The sequence below is a fragment of the Danio rerio genome, chromosome 19, assembly GCF_049306965.1.
Source record: "Danio rerio strain Tuebingen ecotype United States chromosome 19, GRCz12tu, whole genome shotgun sequence".
NCBI classification, from domain to species: domain Eukaryota; kingdom Metazoa; phylum Chordata; class Actinopteri; order Cypriniformes; family Danionidae; genus Danio; species Danio rerio.
In genome coordinates, this window is record NC_133194.1 from 40,041,955 (window position 1) to 40,064,634 (window position 22,680).

Below are 22,680 nucleotides of genomic sequence, written 5' to 3' on the forward strand. Positions count from 1 at the left end.
TTATTTTGTGGGGTGGTAAAAAGAATTTAATTGAGAAAAGTAATGAATTTAGCATTCAAATTCAGCCACCATGTGTGTTTTTTATGTATTCAGAGAAGCTATAAAATTTCTAATAATTGTATTAAAATTCACATATGCTTCTGTTAATATTACTTCTAATGCCAACTACCAAATAAGACACAAATTTAAATAGATATGAAAATACTAAATAAAATAGATATGTGTAAAATAAATTAAAATAAAACAATACAGACACAAGGGAGTAAATTCTCTGTTTTCTTTGTGTTTATAAATTGAATAAAAGGGATAGTTCACACAAAAATGTAAATTATGTCATCATATTAAATATCTTTTCCTGGATTGAAGACACCAACATTACTGCCTGCAGCTAGCTCTCTGCAACACTCACATGGCCACCCACTGAAGCTAAGCAGGGCTGCTCCAGGACAGTACCTGCATGGTAGTCCACATGGTTTGCACGCAACCTGTGGTCTGTGTGGGTCTCAATGCCCCAGTATAGTGAAGGGGATTCTATACTGCTCTGTGAGCGCCGTCTTTCACATGAGACGTTAAACCAAGGTCCTGACTCTCTGTGGTCATTAAAAATCCCAGGATGTCCTTCAAAAAGAGTAGGGGTTTAACCCTTGCTTCCTAACCAAATTTGTCAATTGGCCTCTGTTCATCATAGTCACCTAACCATCCCCATATCATATTTGGCTTCATCACTCTGTCTCCTCTCCAACAATCAGGTGGTATGCGGTTTGGTGCAATATGGCTGCCATCGTGTCATCCAGGTGGATGTTACACACTGGTGGTGGATCAGGAGATTCCCCCAATGTGTAAAGCGCTTTGGCTTAGCATGTGTCCTAAATATCCAACACAATCTCACGGCAATTCGTAAGTTTTTGATTTAGTGGCTAATTCGTGTGAATTCTTAGAATCTAATTTGTAGTATTAAGTACAATTTGCTCATCACCCAATGACGGTTGGGTCTTGGGGTGGGGTTGGGTACCACACCACCTTTTTAAAATCGTACAATTTTGTACAACTGAACTCGTACAAATTCCTACGAATTAGCAACTAAACTGACAAAACGTTAAACACTTTTGTTTTCTTGTGAGATCAGGCTGAAATATCTGCAAACATTTAGTTCTAGTGATCAGTTAATGAGCAGCTCCTTGCCGTTAGTGTGTGAAATCTACCAAATGAGGAACAGGTGCATGTGAGCGGTGCATGACTGGAACTTATAGTCTATATACCAGTGGATTTGTAGTCTTTTAGCAATCTGCCAGGATTAGATTTCTGGTGATTGTGACAGAGACTGTTGACTTCTGTGATCGTTCTTATCTGAGCTATTCTTGGAAAGTGTTTTCAGTTTTTTTTTTTTTTTTACTAGTTATTAAAAAGTGCTCTATTTTTGAAAGCTGTTGATAATAAGCATAAAAACAACATTAATGCATAATGTAACTGAGTGCACTTAACTAACCCTTGACCCAATAAGTCCTTTGTTTATCAGGCACTTTTTAAAGGTGTTTATTGTTTATTATTAATTACATTTTTGGAAAATGGACAAGGACAAATCCTTATAGGGTGCAAGCATTGAGCATCTGTGTTTTCAGTGTTTGCTTTGTGTTTGACTGTGTTTGACTTGTTGGGTTGTTTCAAAAATCCCCAGGGACAATAATGACTATTGCAATGCCTCTCTCTCCTGTTCTCCCTTTGCACTTTTAAAGGCCTAAAGTGAATCCTATTTTCTCCTATCAGCACTGCAATGTTCTCACATCCATAATGACAACCTCCCAGTCCAATTACAGAAAATTAACGAAGCCTCGTTGAACAATTCTAAATATTTAACGAGAGAGATCTCTACATGCTCATAGCGCTGAATGGGGCCATCGCCGGGAGCAGATGTGCGAAAGGTTATGCGAGAATAAGATAACATTGTATAAAAACCCGGGACATATCTGTTCTTTTGTATTACAGGGCTTGATTCAGCAAAAGTCAGCGTCGGAAAGACGACAATGTCGGGGCTATTAAGAGGACAGTGTATGCATTCAGAGCTGTGTGGAGGAGTCACACCACTAACATTGTCTTTGCCCTGAAGTCAGTTCAGTTTAAATGACATCTGCCAGCTCTGACAACAGAGTTTGGAATCTCTTCACGTATTTGCAATAAAGACCCGCAATGTGCTACGGCATGATATTATGCTCATTATTTTCATCACTATTGACCCTTTAACTGTATTTTGGCTTTGTACGATTCCTCTCTGGTTGCTTAATACTCAAGCCAGACAACAAAATGAGTTGTTTTCATGACTTGGCACTGCTCAAGCTGTTAACTCATACATTGATGCTATAACTGACCACCATATGAGGAGGAATAGGCTAATTATTACTTAATGGAGGAGACAAAAATTGTTGTTGTTTGTTTTTCATCAGCATCTCTATTGAAAAGAAATCTTTAGTCTTAAGGCTAATTTATACTTCTGCGTTGAATGCTCGTAGTAGGTCTGGTAGTATCCTTCACACAGTAGCATACCTTTAATTGTACCCATACACACTCTGACATGCACCTCTCAAAAACTAAACACTTTGGTGATACAAAGCGCAAGATCTGTGATTGGTTGACTGGATGGATACGTTTGTTTTGTGTTTACTTTACGATTGTGATTGTCGTTACTGAGTATTTGCCTGTTGTTTTCGCTTTCTTCCTTTAATGAGTTAAAGTATAAGCTACTTCTACTGTAGTGTTGAACTAGCATTTCCTGCATAGACTTGAAACTCAGGCAACTCAACACAGTGAAACCCCACTGCCTACTAGCTTTAGTCCATCATTGTTGTTTTGTTTGTCAAGCAAACCGTGTTGATTAAATGCCTTTAAATTCAATTGTGGTTTGATTTGAGACACGAATAAGTGAATAAATTAAACATTTATGATATTAAATGACATTTATTACTACTTTAATTATGGACAAAAAGTTTTACACATTTTAGTAATGCACCAGCACTAATTCTACCAATGCTAATTAATATCCAATAGTTCTATACAACATTTTTTATTACATGCCAATAACTAATAAATAGTTTTTATATGAAAAAAAATTAACTGAAAAAAATGAATTATTAATTTTGAATGTTACAAGTGAATATGGGCATCACAAAATGATGATGTACAGTTTAAATATTGGATATATACATATAAAGTTAGATTTACAACAAATTATTTTACATTGTGTAGTCATTTAACACACACATATGTATGTATAATTGATTTTTTAAAACGATTACTGTATTAAGAAATAAATATAACAAATACTGTAAATCTCTTCACATTGTGTTCAGATCTCTGTTTGATTTACTATATATATATATATAACAGTTCTGTCTGGTTCTTAAATCTGATTGGCTGTTAGCCGTGCGGTATTCTGAAATATCAGAACTCCTACAGCCTCTTTACCCTTTGTGTATTCCGCCCACATTCAGCCAGCAAAAATACACTGTATATATATACACTGTAAAAAATGATACAATCAACAATTAGTCCTGATAGCATTGTTTTCAGGTCATTGTAAATTATAAAACTAAGTTAATCATGTTCTAACTTAATTTTCTAAGTTACGCAAGTTATTTTACGTTAGTTTAACATAATAAGTTCAATGGACTCATAAGGTTTATTTTATTCAGCTTAAAATGGAATTAAGTTAAAATGAAAAAAATTAATTAAATTAAGACAACCAGGATGTTTTACAGTTTAGGGTTGGGTGCCTTTGTAAACAGTATGCACTGGACCGAAACAACATAAGAATTTCTGTGCCTAATTTCAGTGCCACTGGTGTTATGACAAGGATGTAACAAGCATCAAGGTGTGCTTAAAAGACACAAATTAGTATTGTAAAATAATAGATGTTGTCACATTATCTTTAAACATTTATTTCTAAACAATGTCTTGTTGCTTAGAAGTAGAAGGTAAAGTGCGCAGTCCGGACACTTTCTCCAGCTCTTGCGGGGGGATCTCGAGGCGTTCCCAGGCCAGCCGAGAGAAATAATCGCTCCAGCGTGTCCTGGGTCTTCCCTGAGACCTCCTCCTGGTGGGACATGCCTGGAACACCTCCCTAGGTAGGCGTCCAGGAGGCATCCGAAACAGATGCCCAAGCCACCTCAGCTGACTTCTCTCGATGTAGAGGAGCAGCACCTCTACTCCTTACTCCTCTCAGGTGACAGAGCTCCTTACCCTATCTAAAAGGGTGCACCCTGCGAAGGAAACTCATTTCGGCCACTTGTATTCAAGATCTTGTCCTATCGGTCAAGACCCAAAGCTCATGACCATAGGTGAGAGTAGAAACATAGATTGACCAGTAAATCGAGAGCTTTGCCTTTCGGCTCAGCTCCTTTTTACCACAATGAACCAGTACATCGACTGCATTACTGCTTCCACTGCACCAATACGCCTGTCAATCTCACGTTCCATCCTTCCCTCACTCGTCAACAAAACCCCAAGATACATGAACTCCTCCACCTGGGGTAAGGACTTTCCTCCAACATGAAGACGGCAAACCATCTTTTTCAGGTGGAGCACCATGGCCTAGGACTTGGAGGTGCTGATTCTCATCCCAGCCACGTCACATTCGGCAGCAAACCGCCCCAGTGCATGCTGAAGGTCCAAATATAGTAATGCAACTTAAATATATAAAATAGGAATTAATTAATATGTGTATAAACTTATTTAATAAATATATATAATTACATTGTTAATTATATTGTTCATTTGTAGAACTAAATTGTTACATTTTAATGATAATTTTTTGTTTTGTCAATTAATTTTGTCAGTTTAGGCACCGCTATGGTACTGGTATCATTTTAATTGATTTAGCACCGGTATTGAAATAACCCCAAACAATACCCAATCCTATATTTATATATACTCTTAAATATTTAAGTCCAGTCAAGGAAGAATTGATGTGTTGGAGAAGAAATATCCATTATTTTTCTCCATGTTATGCTACCGAACGAGTCTTAATGTTAACCAATGTTATGGTGTTATGGCAGCTTAAAGTAATTTACACAACCCCAGCCAAAAATTAACAAAGAAATTTCTCTAGCAAAACAAATACTGTAGTCAATATAAATGTCAAAAAAAGTGATGCGTTTGTCTGTTTTTAAGTGTTTTTTTTTTTTTTTTTTTTTTTTTTGTGATGGCTCCATGGCTGGCCATTTCTTGTTATATAGTGCAAAGGCTGTACCATAATGAGTCAAAATAGGGAAGAGACACGTTAATATAGACAGAGAGACAAATAAAGAGACTTACACTGGCTTTCAAGCAGCTGGCAATGAAACAGACAGACAGGCAGCAGCCTCATAAAACTGGAGTGAAAGAAGTAGGTCAGAACGATGGAGAAATGGAGAGAGAGAGAGAGACTAAGTCAGTGACGAGAGGGAGAATGGAAGTGATGGGATGGATTTCATGCCCTCTTTTGTTTTGATCTCCATTTTCATCTCGGGTTCAGGGAGGAGATGATGCCATGAGAGGCAAACGGAGGCCAGCTGGCACCTGAAGTGCTGTTGAGTGGCATTGATTGACAGAAGCCTCTACTAAATTACGGGAAACACCAGACTCTGTGTTATTCATGCTGGGAGATGTGACAGTGCTATGCAACTTGATGTACATCGCGAACCTTTGTTTCTCAGTCTCAGTCACACACACACAGTATAGTAACAGTAATAACACAAGTGTTCAAACCATCTATTTAGTATTTAATCACTTTTATTGTTCACTTTAATTGCTATTTGTCATTTTAGTTTAGTTTTCATTAGTTTATGACTCAATAGCTTGTCAAATCACTGAACATATGTATGAAATTGGTGTTCTGTAGGGTTCTGTTTTTGGCCCAATACTTTTTATTTGACAGACAGACAGACAGAGATAGTCTATCCAATTGTCCAATTACTTTTGGACCCTTAACAAGTGGGAGGCACATATGCAAACTGTTGTACTTCCCAGTGGCGGTTCTTAACCAGAGTGACTGGGGGAGCCGGGCAGGGGCCACTTGTACTTTTAGGGGGCACACTTTAACATACATCACAAACTATTTAAACAATTATTCGAAGTCATTTTTTATGCATCACTCTGCAGTCTTTATAAACATTTATTCATTAATTTTCTTTTCGGCTTAGTCCCTTTATTAATCTGGGTCCACCACAGCGGAATGAATCACTAACTTATCCAGCATATTTTTTACGCAGCGGATGCCCTTCCAGCTGCAACCCATCACTGGGAAACACCCATATACTCATACACCACGGACAATTTAGCTTAACCAATTCACCTATACCACATGTTTTTGGACTGTGGGGGAAACCGGAGCACCCCAAAGAAACCCACGCCATCACAGGGAGAACATGCAAACTCCACACAGAAATGCCAACCCAGCCAGGGCTTGAACCAGAGACCTTCTTGCTGTGAGGCGATTGTGCTACCCACTATTTTAAACAACTATTATGTTTAAAAACGTGTTGTAATAAATCAAGTGTTGAAGACTCGTGCTTTATGTCACGACTGAAATCAAAAACGAATGAAGGCAAAACTAAACGAGTTGAATATTACCTTTACATGAGCATGACTGAAAACTAAACTGGATCAATGTGTTTCATCTGTTATCCGGTACTTGCCGACCGTTTGTAAGTTTAAGACTGCATTTCCGAAGGTAAAACTATGTACACTCAATCTCTGATTATTAATACCTCTGCATAGCCGAGCATTTCCTCTATTAAAAGTTTTGAAATCGCTATTGAAAACAGAAGTCTAATATAATCAACAGTGGACATTTTGATAGTGTTTCACAACATGAACATGACTGAAGTTGAGTATTTCTATTACCTGTGTCAATTTGGGGGTTAACTTCTGACGAACGCGGGGAACTGAAGTGTGCAGCACCGTCACACACACTGAAAGAGAGAGTGAGGGAAAGCGCGCAAAAGCAGAGAGAGCGAGTGCGCACCATACGACTGCTCACCGATGGCTGATCTCGCTTCTTCGTGGCGTTTTGACACAAAAATACGCGTCCAAATTTAGGGGGGCCAGAGGGGGGGCCAAGCTTGTTGACACGGGGGCACCGGCCACCCCTGGCCCCCCCCTAGAACCGCCACTGGTAATTCCTACACTGCTCACCTGTTTTGGATGTAAATACTGTCAAATTAAAGCTGGCACTTTGCAGTTAAAGCACATGTTGTTTGTTTCATTTCAAATCCATTGTGTTGGTGTATAGAGCCAAAAATGTTAGAATTGTGTCGACGTCCAAGACAAAATCTAAAACAGATCTGACACGGTAGGGATTATTGAAGGTTGTAAACCCCTATTTTACCCACGATCTTACTTTCTCTTTCTCAGATTTCACTCCACGCAGCATCTGACATCATGTAGGCTACTTTACTCAGGACATGCACTAGAGCTTCCCCTACTGTAATACACCTAAACATGGATTGCCACAAAACTTGACAACAGCAGGGAAAGAGTTAAATGAAATCATTTATCAATTTGACGCACATCATAAAATGCTACCAGCCATACATGTAAATCACAAATAACGTTGTTTAATTCGGTCATACCCAACGGCCGTAATCCTTTAACCAATCTCCATAATTGTAAACTGCTTGCGTTTCTGTCTGTTCCATTGCTCTGTTTGTTAGATGTTTGCTCCCACTTTCTTTTGCAGTCTGAAGTGAGTCTAACACACAAAACAGTCAATTTACGTTGTGTTATTCACATGATTTGCACCACAGGAGGTCTAATCACATCTTTGCATTGACTTCACATGTAAATCACTCCCTCTTCATCCACATCTGCGTACTACACAGGCTGCAAAACAATTTCCCTCCGCTTCTATGTAATGTTAGGATTGTGAGGGCACAGGTGAGACGTCATTTTTTCAAAAGACAATCAAATACATTACATATGCTGCGTATGCAACGTCTTGTAAGTTAAACAATTAATTGTTAAACAATTAATTACAAACTGAAAAAAATATAATTTGATTAAATTGTTTGTAATTGAATGTTTTATGAGATCATTTACATTTTTAGTGATTATTTTGAGATTAAATTGAGAATTTTGCAGGATTTGTTGATTTTTCATTGGATTCAACGATAGCAAAATCATGAAAAACTAGGGGATCTGCTTAATGATTGTGCAGCAGGTCCCACAGAAAGCAATTAGCTTTGCTTGTTCTAATATTCACTAACGTCCAATATAATTGAGGAGAAACAATGTAAGAAGCACAATACACCAATCACAGATGATCATTTCTCAAAGGAACCTATAAGCTGACCAAAAATCAGTGGGTATTTTTAAGGAGGTTGTGTGGGAAAGGCAAATACTTGCTCAGATGAGAGATTTTTTTACATGACTTCCACTGAGAGAAATAATGATCTCTTACTACAGTGTACGCCATTCGATATTTAACAAGAACAGTAAGCACTGTTTTGCTATTTTGAGCACAGAGATCATGACACAAAGGATCAAGCTCGCTGTGCAAATTTAGCTCATTAAAAGTAACAGGCTAATCTCCATCTAATGATCATCTCAACATCTGTCAGCAATAGCTGGTGTTTGGAAACGCCACCTGCTTCAAAGACCAGGTCCACGTGAACACGAGCCACCTGACAAGCGCAAGCCTTTTACTGTTGCACTCATTTCCTTTCAGGCTTGTTGCCCATTTTATCATTGAGATCACAATATGGGCACAGATTGTATTGTAAAACAATGAGCAGATTCATCAGTTATGAACACGAACTAGATTAAAGGTTGAATTAGCAGAGAAGTCCTCCTTTGCCAATTGAACAGATTTTGAGAGATAGTGAAACAATGACTCACTCCAACAAAGAACCTAGAGTTAATCAAATGAAAATAGCAAGTCATTTTCCCATCTTACTTGTGTGTGTGTTCAGGGTCAATGGGAACACAGCTACAGCAGTGCTCAAACTGCATCGTCAGCTGCCTAGCTGTAGTTGCTATTAGAATACAAAACAGCACATCGCTGAAAAGGAAAGTCATATAATTTGCACAACCAAGTCCATTTTTATTCAATGTTTGACATAATCTCAGTTGAAACTGGAAGACAGGGCGGGACAGAGAGTAACTCTTTCCCTTTTTAAAAAAAAACAGCCTGTAGCGTTCTGTTAATATCACAACTGTGCTTTTCAGAGCTGTTGAGCTACAGTTCATCAGACTTAAGGCAGTCATCATCTATAATAGTAATCTCTAACAGTGTGGCTCGCCATTTCTTCACTTTAAAATACATAGCATATAATGTGCTCTGTGTCTCTCTGAGCTGAAGCAGAATATACATGTGTTCTGCAATGATTCACATGACATAAATGTAAAAACAGACTTCATTCACCCCAAAGGAAATAATATATACACAGTCTTTATCCCTATATAGTTCTATTCACTAAAAAATGGACACTGTGTAACAGATTATTTTAAATGGATTAATCGAATCTGTAGGCGAGGCAGTGGCGCAGTAGGTAGTACTGTCACCTCACAGCAAGAAGCTCGCTGGGTCGCTGGTTCAAACCTCGGCTCAGTTGGCGTTTCTGTGTGGAGTTTGCATGTTCTCCCTGCCTTCGCGTGGGTTTCCTCCAGGTGCTCCAGTTTCCCCCACAGTCCAAAGACATGCGGTACAGGTGAATTGGGTAGAAAAAATAAATTGTGGGCTAAATTGTCCCTAGTGAATGTGTGTGTGATTGTGTGTGTGGATGTTTCCCAGAGATGGGTTGCGGCTGAAAGGGCATGCTCTGCGTAAAAAGTTGCTGGATAATTTGGCGGTTCATTCCCCTGTGGCGACCCCGGATTAATAAAGGGACTAAGCCGACAAGAAAATGAATGAATGAATATTGAATCTCATTGTTCTTTGTAATTGACAGTGTATGCATGTGTGCAATGTGTTTTCCCCCTTCGGGCGAGGAAATCAGATCAACTCGGCTTGGCTACTGTTTATTATTTTCTTATATCTGCAAGTTTTTAGACAAACCCTTGGTTTGAACACTTTTTGGCATAAATAATTGACCAATTTTATTATGCAGCAATAGCGTCTTGAAGGGGTCATGACATATCAAATGTGTCAAACATTTGATTTCAATGTTTATATCTTTTAAATGTGCGTTTTGTAGTACACTAGGTTGTGGATTGCCTAACACGTAAAGAAAAACCTTTTTGGGTTTCAAGGAAACTTTAACTATTTATTGATGGTTTGTTCTCAAAAAGTGTTTATTTTAATGAAGTTTTGTTTTATTTGACTCATTTATGCCTCATTCAGAGTAGCAGTTACTTTGTGGCTGTCTGTCGCTCTGGGTGGCGACCTGCTGCAAACACAGGTCTGTGTAGGTATATACAGCACGAATACAACTGGCCTCTGAGCGAGCCGAGAGAGGATCACGAGAGCTCTACTGGTTCTCCTATTGGCTATCCTGAAGAAAGTCCCTCGACACGCCCACCTGGTCGCCAACAGTCACTGTCACTCGCGTATCACCCCCCATTGAAATTGCTTGTCGCTGTACTGCTGCGAGTTGGTAATAGTGTGAATGAGGCTTTAAAGCTCATTTTGATCACCCATTTTAATCAAAATGTTTTGTTTCTGTTTTTCTCTCTCTATAGTTGACTCCGGCGCAACCCTGTCGCGCCCACAGCGCCCCCTCTCGGCCCGGGCGGCCCACCATGCCCCGTCCATGAAGGGCTACCAAGTGAGTCGCAGTTTGTCACAGCATTCCTCTGGGCCTTGCTACTGCATGCCAGAGGATTGTGACACTGCAAGGGACTACATGCACCACCCTGACCATTACCAGGGACACAATGACCACCACTACTACCCACCCGGTGGGCCCCCTGAACCACTGGCCATGGTCCCATCTGGTGGAGGCACCTTCCCTCGCTCACACCCCAGTCAGCCGCAGCACTTTGACTCCACATGTGAAGAGTGTCTATCCTCGGCAGGGCACGGCCATGGTCATGGAGGAAAGATGCATCGTATCCCACCCAACCTTCTGGATCAATTTGAGAAACAGTTGCCCTTTCACCCTGATGGCTTTCACACCTTGCAGTACCAACGCACAGCCAGTGGGGAGCAGCGGAGCGAGAGTCCAAGTCGCATACGGCATTTGGTAAACTCTGTCCAGCGTCTTTTCGCCAAGTCTCATTCTCTAGAAGCACCCTCTAAACGTGAATTCAATGGGACTCGTGGAGGAGAGTACCGGGAAAGGGAAAGGGGGCACCGCAGCGGTGGTGAGGAAAGCGGCGGACATCATTATTCAGGAACACACCAGTCTCGGTCAGCTCGCCGTAACAAAAGCCGAGAACGGAGCAAGAGTGGAGACTCCCGCCATGAGTCTCGAAGTTCCCGTCACCGCAGTAAAACAGCCGGCTGGTGGAGCTCTGATGACAACCTGGACAGCGACAGCAGCTTTCTGGTGGGTGCAGGCAGGGGTGTTCGAGGTTATCCCACCGGACACGAGACCCTGGATGCTGCCATTCAGGAACTTACCTTAAGGAAATCTAAAGGTCCACCTCCTGGAGAGTGCTTGGCTTGCACCAATATAGCCATGACAGGGGACAGCGGACACTCTCTGAAGAGGAGCACGTGGTCATCCATGACGGTCAGTCAGGCTAGAGAGGTCTATCCATCTTCACGTGGAGGAGGCGGAGGTCCAGGAGGAGGTGGAGGAGGATATGAGAAGGCATTAGTTCCCTTGGATCCCAAAATGAAGGAACGTTCACTACACCATCTGCAGGCAAGTACTTTCTCTAAATTATCCATCTAAAGCAGGGGTCACCAACCCTATTCCTGGAGAGCTACCTTCCTGCATATTTCAGTTGCAACCCTGACCAAACACACCTGTTTGTAATTATCAAGTGTGCTTTAGGTACTATTAATTGGTTCAGGTGTGTTTGATCAGGGTTGGGACTGAATTCTGCAGGAAGGTAGATCTCCAGGAACAGGGTTGGTGACCCCTGATCTAAAGCAATGGTCTCAAACTCCTGGACGGCCACAGCTCTGCATAGTTTATCTCCAACCACCTCCAACTCACACCTGCTTAAAAGTCTCTAGTAGTCTTTAACACCTTGATTAGTTAGATCAGCTGTGTTTGATTTGGGGTGAGGATGCGGCCCTCCAGGAATCAAGTTTGAGACCTGTGATCTAAAGCATCCATTTATATACATTATTCTGCTTATTTATTGGACCATTCAACATCTTAATACCTAATGCTGTCTTTCTCTCTATCTTTTTTTTTGCCCATAATTGGGCCCACACAAAATCTGAACCAACAGAATTCTAAATGTTTATAAGATGTATGTACGGTTTGCATTGTAGATTTTCATTGTAAAGTAAGGGTGTTTTCCCAGATGTGGATCAATTCTTTTGTTCCGAAACAGGGATTTAAATTGTTACAATGTTTATTTTTGTTCCTGGTGCGGTTCGCTTTCAAGTTTCTAAACGGAATAAAAGAGCTAAAACAAGTCACTCTCCTTACATTTGTTAGAGTTTCTGGGATTATTTTGCAGTTTCGCTCAGCTGTCATGCGTCCTTATTTTAAATAATGACGATGAGCAACAAGACATTATAAGCGAAAAGCTGCACTTTCATTTTTAATTGTGACACTCGCAGATATCGTCACCAGATATAAATCAGAGAGGTAAAATTTTCTCATACAGAGCAGTTGGCTTATGCATTATAGGTTTTACATAATAGAAAAAAAATAACATAAACCAAGTCTGCGGTTTAGTAAATTTTCCTAACAGATAGACAGCTCTCGTTATCAGTTAACATGCTTTCACTTTCATATTTGATATGAAATGCACTTTTACTGGTAGAATGCGCCCTACTCATGATTCTCTCTTCATATAGCCATACAATTGAGCCGATACCACCTCATTCGGGCGATCTCAGACCGATTGTTTTGGCGTGGATCCGAGCACGATTACTGGATTTACATATGCCAAACGAACTGCACTAACTGGGGAAACGTGCCAGGTTCTGAAACATAAGTCTAGGTGTGAAAGCACCCTAAGTCTATTTAGAAATATTTTATATGAGAGACTTATTTACCAAACAAGTGATTCTAATTGGATTTGCAGGGCAAACCTTTAATAAAAGTTATAGTTACTCTACTGTCAAAATCAATAAGCAAAAATCCACAAACTTCTGAGCAGAAAAGAGAAAAAGAATGTCTGCAGATAATGTCTGACCATACGAGTCATGTATACATTCACGTTATAATGTTGTCTGCTTTTTACAAATCATAAACTAAAAAAGAATGTAACAACATTGTCAATTAAATTCTGACTGTTGTATGAGTTCAGCACATATGTGAAACAAAATGTACAATATGTGAGCCCATTTTCCAGCCAGAAGCAGTGACCCCAAATTGGCTCCCACTGCGATTTCAATATTTATGTGGAGTCTCTGTTCTCAAATACAATCAGTCTGCTGTCCTTATTGACTTGCAGATTCATTTCATTGTCAAAAGAATTAATCTGCCGGCAGATATGGGGATCTGCACTAAATGACAATTTCTGTGAGTGAAAGAAAAAAAAAATAATAACTTGATGATTATGTTTGTTATCAGCTGCTAGCTGTGAAGAATGGAGGCTGATGCTATTTCCAGCCTCTGTCAGCTCAGTGTGAAAGGGTGAAAAACAGCATCGGAGGATACAGGAAAACAACACATTAACCCTTGGCCCTCACAAAACACACTGCGAACACTCACAAACGCTGCTATTGATATCAGCAGCGAGCCGTGTGCTCCATTTCTCCCACTCATCTGCTCAATTACACACATATCACTGACATCCTGCTTTGTGATTTCAAGTGGCATTGAATAAAGGATTCTTCGTAGCATTATATTTCAACTTTTAATAGTGTCATCTGTGGTTGCCTGTATCGTTGGGCAGCTATTAATAAGCAACTGCAACATAAATTATTGTTTTTAAAAAGAGTATATAACATTTACAGCAAGTAGTAACACTCCAACATGTCCAAAGCGACTTATAATTTACTCAATTGATCCTTTACAATAATACTCTTCTAATGAATGAGATATGAATAAGATAAATGACATTTTGATGAATATGTGAATTAGATTTTATGCATGTGTTTGACAACTTCTATCAAGTTTCATTTTAAATGCAAATTTGACATTATTTGAGACGTATTTGTCTTGACAACTTGACATTAGCAAGACAACATAACTTGTCATAAATCTGTCATAAACATTATTGTCATGAGACCATTATAGTTGTCATAACAGAGACCTCTCAAACGATGTCACTTTTTTATTTGAAATGTCATAACTAATTGAATGACACCTATTAACCAGGGATGGAGTCCGACTTTGTAAAGATCCAGGGCTTAGCACAAATGGACCCTTTTCACTAGACTGGTATGACGCGTTTAATGTTCATCATAATCTTAAATCCTTGAAAGTTATTAATATTTAGACTTTTAATTTAGACGATGACTGATTTAGAAAAAGACAATGTTGTTCTGTTTGCTTCATCAAACATGGACCTTCAGCAGGCACTGGGGCGGTTTGCTGCCAAGTGTGACGCGGCCAGGAATGGAATCAGCACCTCCAAGTCCAAGGCCAAGGTGATTCACTGGAAAAAGGGAGAGGGTGCTCGCTGCAGAGCCATTTGAGGAGAGGTGAGCTTCAGAGAGGGGGAGCATGAGCTGTCGCTCCTCCTCCTGTAAGCTGTTTTAATGCGTACACCAACCCCAGCCCTAACCCTACCCCCAGTGACATCACTCGTAGAAGAAGTGCAAAAAAGGTGGAGCTCAAGCTTAAGCTCCCCCTCTCTGGAGCTCACCTCTCCTCAAATGGCTCTGCAGCGAGCACCACTTGGAAAAAGGTGGTTTGCCATCTCCAGGTTGAGGGAAAGTCCTTACCCCAGGTGGAGGAGTTCATGTATCTTGGGGTTTTGTTCACGATTGATGGAAGGATGGAACTTAAGATTGACAGGCGGATTGGTTCAGTGACAATGTTCAGTAATGTGGCTGATGTATCGGTTTGATGTGGTGTAGAAGGAGCTGAGCCGAAAGGCAAATCTTAGATCCTAAGAAAAATTAGTCAATCTACGTTCCTAGTGTTACCTATGGTCATGAGCTTTAGGTCATGATCGAAAGGACAAGATCTCGGATATAAGAGACTAAAATGAGTTTCCTTCGCAGGGTGGCAAGGTGCACCATTATAGATAAGGTGAGGAGGTCTGTCACCTGGGAGGAGCTTGAAGTAGAGGCAATGCTCCTCCACATTGGGAGAAGTCAGCAGAGGTGGCTCGGGCATCTATTTTGCATGCCTGGACGCCTACCTAGGGGAAGTGTTCCAGGCATGTCCCACTGGAAGGAAGCCTCAGGGAAGACCCAGGACACCCTAGAGGAACTATATCTCTCGGCCGGCCTGGGAAGCTGGAGGAAGTGTCTGGAAAGAGGAAAGTCTTGGGTTCACTCCTAGACTGCTTCCCGGAAAAGGGAACGAAAATAAGATGAGATGAGGTGTAGTTTGTAATGCAGCATCTAAGGGGCTGAGAGTAAATTTGATGATATTCTCTTCTCTGGCTGCCCTACATCAGGCTCACACTAATTTTTTCCTTTTTCTGAAAGTCTTAATAATGCCATCGTGGAATTTTTTTATTTGTTATTTCATCAAATAGAATTGTAAAAATATTATTTGTTGTGCTCTCCGATTCATTGCGCTCTGTTTACCCAACTATGGCTCCTTCCACTACTGAGAAACGAGAAATGTGAAAAGGGTCTAAATAGTTGGTCTCCACCCTCTTCCTTCGACTACGCCCCAGTTTTACCCTTAAAAGCCTGTACATTTAGGTATTAGATATATATATATATAGGTATATATATTAGAATACACATTTTCTGCAAAATATTTGAATGAGAAAAATTAAGTAGCCTACCCAGCATAAAATAACAGTAGACCTAGCTTTTTAGCTACAGCTCGGCAGAGTTGCACGGTTAAAAAAAATAGGCAAATTTATTGAATATGCCCAAGAATATATTATGTTGTCAGACTCCACTTTCAGATAAATAAACCTGAATTAATCAATCAAAACTATGCATATTATCTTGTGAAATTGTATAGAACTGTCAATGTAAATTTGGGGCAAATCTTAAATGAACTAAAGGAAGAGTGCCTGAATTATGTTGTGTGTGTAGTATAGCAACCAACATTTTCTTCAGAACATTCAACAAGCTTACTTTAATAAGGATTTAAAGCTGGTAACAAACAAAAGCAAGGTACAATTGTGGTGCGGTGATGACGAGTGTCACACTGAGTGATTGACAGGAGGCGTGGCTATGCATAACCATGGTGTGTGTGTAAACTCACTTTCAGAGAGGAGAGGGGAGAGAGCACTTATCGTTGTGGGGCTATCTCAGTTAAAAACTCCTAAATAAATAAAAAGTGATACAGAAAACCCAGCTGATATTGTTTTATTGATCCTGCAAGAAAGCAATATTGAACCGATTGAAACATTTCTCCATAATGTGTTGAAAAACTAAGTTTGACAATTCTTAACAAACCCAAAAGATTCAGGGCAAAAAAAGGACAAAATGACTGCATAAAATCTCATTCATATTCATAACATATGATGTGCCATGATTTCATTACAGTCTTATAGACACCCCTCTAAGTAAAGAGTTATTTAAAACAGTAAAGTTTTCATATTGATTATGCACCTAAAACTTGCCTATGGATCTTTTTGTCAATATGCTAAACATTCAGTACTATGGTGTATATAATAATATCATGGTAATACTATCTGGTCCAGTTTTGCATTGCATTCAGCTACACATTTTCAGCAATCCGATCACAAGCGGTTAACTAAGATGCATTATAGTTTCCACCTGGTATTAAAGTGTTATAATTTGTCTTGTGACCAATTGTCTTGAGATATTGTCAAGATATCATAAATCACATTCATAGAAGCACTAAGTGTGTGACAAGTACTAACTGACCCATGTTGCATGGCTTGTGAGCATGTTGGAAAGCAAGCGCATAAAAACGATGTGGATAGCAGCTACAATTTCGGTCATAATCCATGTAATCCAGAACCATCATGTGTTTGGTAATTTGGCTGAGAGTAGAGGGTGTTTTGCGGCTTTTCAAACACATTTGACCACAGGAGCGTTTACATTATGAAAGCAATCTGATCAAATGCATTCTCAACCCCTTTTATTAGTCTGAAGTGGACAAGCTCAAAACATTTTAGACCCCATTTGGACCTATAATTAGTGTAGTCCATTTGTAGTCAGATTGACAAAAAGCATATTAATACCATGCGTAAGTTTGACCTGACAACATATCTGACTGCACCACAGTAGTTTTTGAAGATTTAGTTTTACTAAAGAATTATTTATAATATGTCTTCAGCATTATTTGCTGTAAAAACAGTTTTCAAAACCAATTGAAATATGACAAACATCAACAATTGAAGGTTCTGTCCTGAGCTGTGCTGTAAGTCTTGCTGTTTCTTTGATGAATGAGCAGCACATACTGTAATTGGACTCAATTAATGTTTTCCTTTCTGTCCTTCTCTTCTTTCACACATACACTGTTGGGCTGTTAGACTCAACCACTGTGAACAGATTTATGATACTACAAATACTTATTTGTGGACACATGCAATTGGGGGAGGAAACTAGTTGACATGACGACAGGTTAGATGAGGATAATTGTTCTCCAATGCACTCTCAGACACTTCCCACCGAGTGTCAGCATATGGTTATGTTTCTAAGGTAACAGGAAAGAACTAGGGTTAGGCAATATGACAATGTATATGTTGTATGGATAAAAATGTCTATCATTTCATATTATGCTTTATCGTTTATTTTGTGATATCACAAAATAAATTGTTTCGGTAATACTTTTTTTATAATTTAATTAAGGGACAGAAACATGAATAACAGCTTAAATAAAGTTGCAATCTAGAAAGTATAATGTTTACATTTTTTAAATTTTTTTAGCAATATTTTTGTTTAGGCTGTAATCATTAGTTTTTGACATAACATACTTTTTTACTAGGATAATGTCAAATAGGTCAAATCTGTGATCTTGAAAAAAAACTGAAGGTTCCTCTTTATAGATTTTAAAGGGGTGGTCCATTACGATATCATATTTTAATATTTAATTGATGTGTAATGTAGCTGTGTGAACATAAACAACATCTCTGAATGTAATATGCTCAAAGTTCAATGCTAAGGGAGACATTTACTGTGGCTTTTACAGAGTTAGCTTAGCAAAGCCGACAGTAAACAAATTTGGGGACTACAAAAAAAACAACATCCGGGCTAGTGAGATCACAAGGGCTTCTTGTTACATGCATTTACTTCATGCACACACCCTGCAAAGAGAAGGGGTGTGGCTAGAGCACTGTAAAGTTATTGCAAAGAAAGCTAAAATGGCGTCCAAACGCTGTGCTATTTCCACAGAGCTTCTTCTGTTTCTGTATTTGTGCTTCCAAAGGACACAGCACAAAGAGAGAAGTGCTTACAGTTTCATTTTAGTTATGTTCTAGAGCAGTGGTTCTCAAACTTTTTTCTTCAAGTACCACCTCAGAAATAAATTGTCTCTCCAAGAACTACCAAAATGAGCAGAATTGAAATACAGTCGCGTAGTAGGCCCAGTAAAGCAGCCACAACTCTGCACAGAACAAAATGTGGCAGATTATCTCAGAAATAAAGCCTATATGTCATATATGGCGTGTTATTTACATCATTTTTGGTAAATTTTGAAATGTGTGTAGCATGTACATGATATATTTCATTCCTCCACGTACCACTAGAAGGAAGCCTGCGTACCACTAGTGGTACACGTACCACGGTTTAAGAACCACTGTTCTAGAGTTAAAAAGAAAAAAAAGATATAGCGCTAGCATTTGACAAAGGAGAACTTCCAGAATCTCTCTTAGTTCAGTGCTGAATTCGGTGAAAACTCCTGCAACAGATGAAGCTGTGGATTGTGAGCCACAACCTGTAAGTGTTTTATTTGTTAAATTTGATCAACTATAGGCACAGTTTCTAGCTTTAACGGTATGTTGTAGCGAGGATGTAAACAAGGATGTAAACAGCGTGAAATGCTTGTTGGCACCATTCTTAGATGTCTGTTAGATTTTCACTGCACAGCCAAATTTATTCTTATTATAGCCAAGTCGTCTATGTTAGACGTCTGTTAGACTTCATTTAAACACATTCAGAAAAATGCATGCTGAGTTCTCTTTTGGTCTTTTTCCACTGTAGCCAAAGTCATTGTCTGGCTGTGTAGGGGAAGAGCTATGTCCAGTAGCTTGTGGCCTTGCAGTTATAATTATTGTTGCAGCAATGTTATGTCGTATCATGCCCAAACTTCAAACACCTGGTGCTCAAAGAAGACTATAAAGCCCAATAAGCATCAGGTGCAGCCCATCTCATAGCAGCTCTGTCCCCGGGCTCTTGAGTGGGAGAGAAAGAAAAGTCAATGCTTTCTGACGGACATTACCAAGTGTTATGTGCATTCTCTGTTATTGTTGCCCAGGGCGACAGGAACGTGCATAGAGGTTTTGCCCTGACACTAATTTAACTTCCTGTAATATTAGCACTTGCAAGCCCCAATTACACAGAACATCAGCTTCACCATGATAGAAATACATTTGGTCAGTCGCCGCTATTGTTTAGCCAATTTGTCACAGCGAGACAAACAATCAACTTTCATACACTCCCACTCAGTATAGCACAAATATGTCTGAACATTGTCATAGCCAATATTATTTAGAATAATTAATTACGAATAGAAATGCTACTAACTTTCCTACACAATGACAGCTATTTTAAAACAGTGCAGCTTTGGGTTGAACAAAACCAACTAATAATTAAGCATTGCATGTTAAATTTCCACTTTTTCGAATGCAAAAGCTATAACTAGTTTAATGACAGCAACCTAACTTAGGGCTTTCGACATGATCAAGATGTTCTGCTGAAGTTCAAAATGAGCACCAGAATGGGGAAGAAATGTGATTTAATTTACTTTAATGTGTAGTTGGTGCCAGATGGACAGCTGTTGATCTGCTGGTATTTTCACACACAATCATCTCCAAGGTTTACAGTCTGAAAATTGTCACCCAATGTGGCCTAGGTTAGAGAAGAATAGATTGAAACCAGTTACCAGGATCACTGAGGTCTACGGAAAACCATCTCTGAATATACAACATACAGTATAACATATAAAGCAGATGAGCTACAGCAGCAGAGGAGCACACCGGTGCCATGTCTGTCCTCTGAGTCTAAAATTAGCATGTGCTCAACAAAATTGCATTATAGATGACTGGGAAAAGGTTTCCTTGTCTGATAAGTCTTTATTTCTGCTGTAACATTCAGATAATAGGATCAGACTCGGTAAACACTTTGCAAATTTAGTCAGATTTTGAGCTGAATTCCGACTCTTGATGTGTTCGTGCAGTGTATGGTGGGGATGGCGAGGTGATTAACCACTTTTGATAGGAAGTCGGATGGTCTGAATATTTTCTGATGTGTTATCTGTGGTTATCAGCTGATAGATATGGGCCATTAGGGGTCTTCTGGGGGGCCTACTGCTCAGAAGGCTGTTATCATCCATAGTTAATCAGCTATAGATCAATCACATCAACTGCGGCCGGAAGTTAACGAGTACTATCTATATTATTTATTAAGTTTCCCATTAATTATATTTTATTAACATCTACCCCTACCCCAACCCTAAACCCAACCGTTACAGTAATGTAAAAACAGATCTGGATCTGGAGTCTTCTCTATTAGTATAGCCTATTTACCTCGAGAATTATTTTTATTATCTATTAAATTACCCATCAATTGTGTTTTATTAATATCTACCCCTACCCCAACCATCACAGTAATGTAAAAACAGATCTGGATCTGGAGTCTTCTGTATTAGTACAACTGATTAACCATGTGGATGGATGATAACAGCCTTCTGAGCCTACCAGTAAGTCCAGAAGGCCCGTACTGACCCATATTGATCAGCTGATAACTACTGATAATGCCGATTCAATCGAGTGATAACATTCGAAGCAGGTGAATCTTTGGTCGACCCCATGAGGCATTCGCACAGTTGAATCAGAGCTAGGAACAGATTGAGGTAAACTCAACTCAATGTTAGTGCTCTCACTGTACCTGCACGAAAATTAGACACACACTTCCTTTTTTATAGGAACCAACCACTTCCCTTCCACCCGAGATTCACACTCCTTCCTATTAGGTGGCAAAAATGCTCCATATGCTTATTTGCCAACCAACATTACATGAGAAAGAAGAAGAAGAGGGTGTGACGTGTTGATTTCATATGTATAGCGTAATCAGTTAATAAGTCGTTGCTGACCTGTTGGACTGACTCTTGAGCTTTGGCTTTACATTGGTCTTCCTGTACAGTTTGAGTTCAAAATCACACTGTGTATTCCAGCCTAACTCCTCTTGTGACGACTAGTCCCAGCCAGTGCTTAATTTGTAAATTACGAGGTCCCGGAACAGATAGGGGTCACTTATCTGGCATGTTACCAGAGGAGGGGGAGGTGAGGGAGGTGGACGCGGGGGTGCGTGTGAGGAGGGGGATTGGTAAAATGAAGTGCCGAATCAGGTTTCAAAAGTGCAGAATCTGGCTTGTTATGGCCCAAATTAAGCTGTTTCCAGCTGAATATAACACAGTATCACAAAGCTCAGAACTGATTTGTTAAACATGACAGTGAGTTCACTTTACTCAAATGTTCTCCAGATCTCAATCCTGTGGAACACCTTTGGGATGTGATGGAATTGTAGATTCACATTATAGATGTGTATCAGACAAATCTGCAGGTACTGTGATTCTATCATATCAACATAGCGCTAAGAAGTGCCTATGGAAATACAATATCTCTAAGAAATGTTCCCAGCACCTTGCTGAATTTACACCCCAGAAAGAGCTGAGGCAGTTCTGAAGGTGAAATATGACAGCCTGGTACAAGCAAGGTGTACCTAATAAAGTAGGCAGTGAGTTTTTGCACAAGAGTTGTTTGACTATAGTTTGACTTAGCAAGCTGCAGTAGCTTCTGACATCCAGATGAACCCCCAGCCTGCATATGCGCTCATTCTTTGTTCCATGATGAAGAGCAACTGGTCCAGAGGAAGCTGCGTGAGGTCTTACAGTGATATAGCTGAAGGCAGAGCAGCTGACTCAGCTTCCATCAGCCTCTAGGGAGGAAGAAGCCCAGCTGTGGGCTCCAGCTCAGTCAGGGGGCTCATCGCGGGAGAGCAGTTTTTTGATGCGATCTGATCTGAAGACACGGGGCTGAACCAGACGAATCCTCTGTTACAAGTCAGCTGATCTCTGTCGCAATTAGCAGGGGAGCAGGGGGAAGTGAGATGTGTCGATATAATGAGAACGAATTCCAGGGGCTGTAGGGGGGAAAAGCAAGAGGATGAGAACAATAACACTGGTTGCCAAGAAGGATAGTTGGTGTTTGTGGGTAGGGGATGGGTGCGTCTGTGATTATAAAATAACAGATCACCCTTAAAAGAAGACAAGGACGTTCACTGCAAAAAATGCTTCTTATTTAGATTTTTTGTCTTGTTTCTAGTCCAAATATCTAAGAATTCTTATATCAAAAAGCATTTTCTAGGGA

At 39.8% G+C, this 22,680-nt stretch overlaps 1 protein-coding gene across 11 annotated transcripts in view; it reads left to right on the top strand.

Moving 5' to 3' along the window:
- dlgap3 (discs, large (Drosophila) homolog-associated protein 3) overlaps positions 1-22,680 on the top strand; it is a 332,997-nt gene that overhangs the window by 285,894 nt on the left and 24,423 nt on the right. For 10 of the 11 annotated variants that reach the window (XR_012394581.1, XR_012394582.1, XR_012394583.1 and 7 more), the window contains one exon: positions 10,648-11,777. Coding sequence is in view for 8 of the 11 variants with exons in the window: in XM_073930873.1 (XP_073786974.1) it covers positions 10,719-11,777 (1,059 nt within the window). In the remaining 3 variants the exon portion in view is untranslated. Of the gene's footprint in view, positions 1-10,647; positions 11,778-22,680 lie in introns of those variants that run through there. The other variant, NM_001044714.2, reaches the window with a different exon arrangement.